The 5,015-nt window shown below is 32.8% G+C and overlaps 1 protein-coding gene across 1 annotated transcript; it reads right to left on the bottom strand.

Moving 5' to 3' along the window:
• Positions 1–276: 276 nt before the first annotated feature.
• On the bottom strand, positions 277–4,565 carry LOC132043527 (myricetin 3-O-methyltransferase 3-like). The gene is made up of 4 exons (XM_059434005.1): positions 4,025–4,565; positions 2,572–2,882; positions 1,223–1,287; positions 277–744 (listed from the first exon to the last, which is right to left on the bottom strand). Exons 1-4 carry the CDS (start codon positions 4,435–4,437, stop codon positions 445–447), a joined length of 1,089 nt encoding a protein of 362 aa, XP_059289988.1. The 5' UTR covers positions 4,438–4,565; the 3' UTR covers positions 277–444.
• Positions 4,566–5,015: the final 450 nt, after the last annotated feature.

Below are 5,015 nucleotides of genomic sequence, written 5' to 3' on the forward strand. Positions count from 1 at the left end.
TAAGAAAATATTACCATTTGCTGACATTATTATCAATCTCTAATAAAAAAATATTTTTCATGGTCCGATAGTTAAGAAGCTTGATCACTTTGCTGAATAAAACAAAGTGGTGTGAAGATCAAATATGGCTGAAGTGTCGAAAAAATTGATTCCTTAGTCTTTCACCTCATGGTTTTGAAATGAATATCTTTTTTCTTGTTGCTTCACCTTCACACAAAAGAACGAACGGAGAAATCAAATGCGTTCTAGCCGGAATATATAGGACACCAAGAAATATTTTCCAGAAAATAAAGCAACATATATTAGGAGTCCTTTATTATGATAGGACGTTTATGGAATATCATGTTACATACTTAGCATCAGATCAGCCAAACATTTAGAGATGGACAGAAAATACATAAACTAATTAACTTTTTAGTTTATTGCAGAAATTAATTAAAATAGTTAATACTTGTACAACTCCATGACCCAACAATAATATGCACGACATATTACTTTGAGAGCAGCAAATCCAGCTTGTTTAGCCAAGGCTTCAAATTGTTGCTTTGTTCTTTCTTTCCCTCCATCAAGCATAGTCATCATTAACATGTCAACACTAAATGTATGCTTAGAAAAATCATTAGTCTCTGGATATTCTGGTTGTATTTTTTCGATTAGCACAACCTTACCATCTTTTGGCAAAGCGCTCCAACAATTCTTCAATATTTTCAGGCAATATTCGTCATCCCAATCATGAAGTACTGCCTACATTTATAATCAAGTTGGAGATAACGTAGCAGAGCAACTCTTAACGAAATCGTTACACACTACTAAAAACATGAAGTGGCAACTTTTAATTTTATTTTTTTAAACGCATAATCCACCTTTTACGAAAGAAGAAAAAGTGGTTATATGCAGAATGACTTGTTATAACTATCTCTGTCTTTTTTTATTCACTAATTAACTCATACTTTCAAGCTACAATTTATTCAGTGGTGTTTCACTAACCACAAAATTTAAGAAAGAAAAGAAATGTTTTTGAAACTCATGATCTTAAGCATATGTCGTGATATTTATGTGGCTATTTAACATCCTATTAGGGGTGAAATATATCGAAAATTTAAGTTAAATTATCGTCCAATAGAAAAATGTATCATTTTTTCAATAAACAGACTAATATCACATAAATAGACAGAGTAATAAATAAGTGTAACATAAATATATATATGGCAAGAAAACTGACCTTCAGAATGATTACCTCCCCTTTAGGAACACTCTTAAACATATCTCCTCCCACATGCTCTATGCCTAATATAACAAGCAAGAGGTCAAGCTTAATTTGATTTTTCAATATCAACTAAATACATAACATTAACACAAGAATATGATCCCTATTAGAGGTGGCAAAATTAGCTCATGAAAACATGACTTGTTCAAATTTTAGGCAGAAATATAGTCGAGATTGCATGACTCACGAGAAAGAAAGAAAATGTCAAGAATGGCATCTCATTTAATTCGATCAATTTTGATTCGCCCAACTCAACTCATTTAAAAGTTGGGCTGATATGTAGTCGAAATTGCATGACTCATGAGAATCGTGTCAATTTTTTTTTTAAAATATGTTATATATATCCATAATAAAGTAGAAAAAAAAATATTAGTATACACAAATTATAATTATAAGAAAACAAACGAAGAGATTAAAACTTTCTAAAAGTTGGGCGATTGGACTATAACCCATTATTCAGTCCATTTTGACCCAACTCAGCTCAACTCACATATCATTTGGGCGGATTATTAACTTTTTTTTTTTTTTTGCTCAGATTGCCCTTCATTTGGAGTGGTCTTTAATTTTTTTCCCTCCTCCTAATACCCCGAGGTTTTGGGTTCGAACCCCAGCTCAGTAAAAAAAAAAAAGAAGGAATTTCGCAAGACAGATGTTTGGATTCGCAAGGCAAAACTCTGCCTTGCGATTTTTTTTAAAAAAAATTTGACTAAGCGGGGGTTCGAATCCGAAACCAAGGGATTTTTAGCGAAGGACAAAAATTAAAGACCACCAATTTGAGGGGCAAAAATTAAACACCATCCCCGACGAAGGGCAATCCTGCAAATTGCCCGATTATTAACTTGTCCCTTTATCTTTTTTCCTTTTTGCACGGATTTCCCTTCAAAGGCATTGGTCTTCAATTTTTTCCCTGTATTTAATTTTTGCCCTTCACCTAATACCCCCAGGTTTGGGGTTCGAACCCCGGTTCAGTAAAAAAATAAAATAAAAATCCCATGGCAGCGATTTTTTTTAAATTTTTGACTGAGCGGGGGTTCGAACCCGAAACCTAAGAGTTTTATGCGAAGGACAAAAATTAAATACTAGCAATTTGAGGAGCAAAAATTAAAGACCACCCCCGAATAAGGGCAATCGTGCAAATTTAACTCCATTTATTAGCTCAATCCACTTTGATCCACCAAAATTTAGCCCGATTCCCTAAATTCAGCCCAACCCGCCTATTTAACACCCCTAATCCCTATTCAATTAAGATGCATAAATGGTACTACAGGGGACAAATGCGTAATATATAGGGTTTTGGTAGTTACCTGCATAAGTAGGAGCATCTTTGATTACATGAGGTAGGTCAAAATTGGTACCCTTGATATTAGGATACTTAGAAATTATAGAAGCCAACGATATCCCAAGTCCACCTCCCACATCTATTACCTCGTTTACTCCTTGGAAGCCTTTGTAACACTCAAGAATTCTATTCACTTCAATGCAAGTGTGGTTTTGCATAGCTTTGTTGAACACCACATTGAATCTACTATCTTTTCCATGGTATTCAAATGCATGCACTCCATGGGCCTTGTTGAATGGTATCTCACCATCTAGAATTGCATCTTTCAAGTGAAACCTTAACAAAAAAAGAGAGTCAGAATATCAGCTTAGACGACTTCTCTATAATAGCCGTCCTCCATAATAACTTTTCACTATAATGGCCATGTTTTTTTTGGAATCGATTAATTGTCATGATATGTTATATATATTTTATGTTCTCTATAACAATATTTCGCTATAGCAGTTAAAAAATATTTGGACAAACGACATCATTATAAAAAGATTTCACTGTATATCCAATCAACAATAATTTAAGATCACAATAATGGAACAAGGGTTTAACTTATAAAATAACACTCTATTGATATGAGCATAAAATATTCACTAACTTATATTTTAACCTATTAGATAGTAAACTAATTTACGCCAATGTTCTTTTTTTAAGGTCACAATTTAGATTTCCCCTATTTTATTTTAAGATCTAATTGTGCAAATATAAACCTCGAGACTGACAAAACATTAGACTCGTCATCTATCGTTTAGGATATATTAGATAGTGGTCTAACGTTTACGTAAGATCTTCAATTTTCTGTAGGAAAATGAATTTTAAAAAAAGGGGGTCAATTACTAAATAATTGTCCTAAAAAGAGACACTTGGCGAAAATAATACTCACTCTATCCTAATATATGTGAAGAGGTTCAGAGTATAATTAACGGTCAAAAAACTTAATTTTCGATGCTAATTCGAGTATAGATTCTTCAGTTTTTTAGATATAAAATTACATATTTGAAAACTATATGAAAAGTACTACAAGTTAAAATAGCTATTGATCATCAGGGGCGAATATATATAGAAGGTGGGGGAGGGTGTTTGGTAAAAAATTACATTGTATATATAGTGTATATTTTCTGTGTTTATATACTTATATTAACTTTTGAATACCCTAAACAAATAAAAAGGTTAGCTCAAGCGGTTCAAGGTATTCAAAATTGTCTCTGGTGTCCTTGGTTCAATTCCCAATGGCAATTTTTTTTTTTTAATATATTTAGCTTTTGTTGTTCTTTCCGAACCTTTATTCTTCAAGTTATTAATTACTTTCACTATTCATAGATGCAGGTCTACATGCAGTTATATTTTAGGTGATCAGATAGCGCCAAAATTTGTCCATTGATTATACTCAATGATACAAGTACGAGAAAACATGCATGAAATCTTACCATGAATTGACACCTACTGGATCAGTAGTCAGTAGTAAAAAGGGAGCAATTGATGATCCATTTTCATCTGAGATTAAACTCTGGCTCAAAGGTGTCAAATTATATGATTTGTGAGTTTGCCCATCATCATCCTTTGTAATATTGCATGTGAGAAAAGACTGACTTGCAAGAAACCTTAGAATCCTTTCAAGAAGAAGTGGGGCTTTAGGGTTTTTTGCGGGAATTTGAGATGCTATTTCATAAGAAGATAGTTGAGTATTAGCTTTTGCTATGATCTCAAATAAGTCAAGTTCAATGGCAGCTCTTAAAACCATGTTAAGATATAAACCAGCAGGAAGGTTCATAGCCTTCATCAAAGAATTTTCTTCTTCATTGGATATAACAATATTATCCATGGATAAAGCCAAGTCCATTTCTTGAAATAACAACTAGACAATAACTCGAAGGTGTTCGCTCTTCTTTTTTGATAGAGAATAATGAGGTTGGCTTATGAATTTTAGGACGTGTTTTATCCAATATACATAGCGTAGAGAATAATGAGGTTGGCTTATGAAGTTTAGGACGTGTTTCATCCAATGTATATAGAGAGTCTGAAAGTACAGCCTTTACACTTTAATCAATTCATTTTTAATGGATATCTGAGGCCGAATATTTTGAAAATTTAATGAAGGTATTTAAGGGTGGTTAGGCAGATCCTTTATCTGGTTCTAGATTTTAGAATCTTGAAAAAAGAAGTGGTTGAGATCCTGGTCTTATCTTCAGCAAGCCCTTTTTCTTTGGCTGATTTGCAAAATTATAAGTAATATTTTTCACCCTTATTTAACTTTGTCCCGGTTAAGGAATTTGCGCCAAAGTAGTTTCGCTGTTACACACACCGAAAGAATGAAAACTTATGCTTTCACAAATCACTCCTGCAAGTCATGACTTTAAGTAAAATCTTCATTCTATCAATTTTTAAATTTAAAAGTATAATCTCCATTCTACTTTTTAT

The sequence above is a fragment of the Lycium ferocissimum genome, unplaced genomic scaffold, assembly GCF_029784015.1.
Source record: "Lycium ferocissimum isolate CSIRO_LF1 unplaced genomic scaffold, AGI_CSIRO_Lferr_CH_V1 ctg258, whole genome shotgun sequence".
NCBI classification, from domain to species: domain Eukaryota; kingdom Viridiplantae; phylum Streptophyta; class Magnoliopsida; order Solanales; family Solanaceae; genus Lycium; species Lycium ferocissimum.

What these genes read in the sequence shown, in the direction of transcription:
- LOC132043527 (XM_059434005.1), bottom strand. Translation starts at nt 4,437, where the DNA reads ATGGACTTGGCTTTATCCATGGATAATATTGTTATATCCAATGAAGAA. An exon ending in AGATGCTCCTACTTATGCAG is followed by an intron (nt 1,288 to 2,571) that starts GTAACTACCAAA and finishes TTGTTATATTAG; the next exon opens with GCATAGAGCATGTGGGAGGA. An exon ending in GGGAGGTAATCATTCTGAAG is followed by an intron (nt 745 to 1,222) that starts GTCAGTTTTCTT and finishes TTATAAATGTAG; the next exon opens with GCAGTACTTCATGATTGGGA.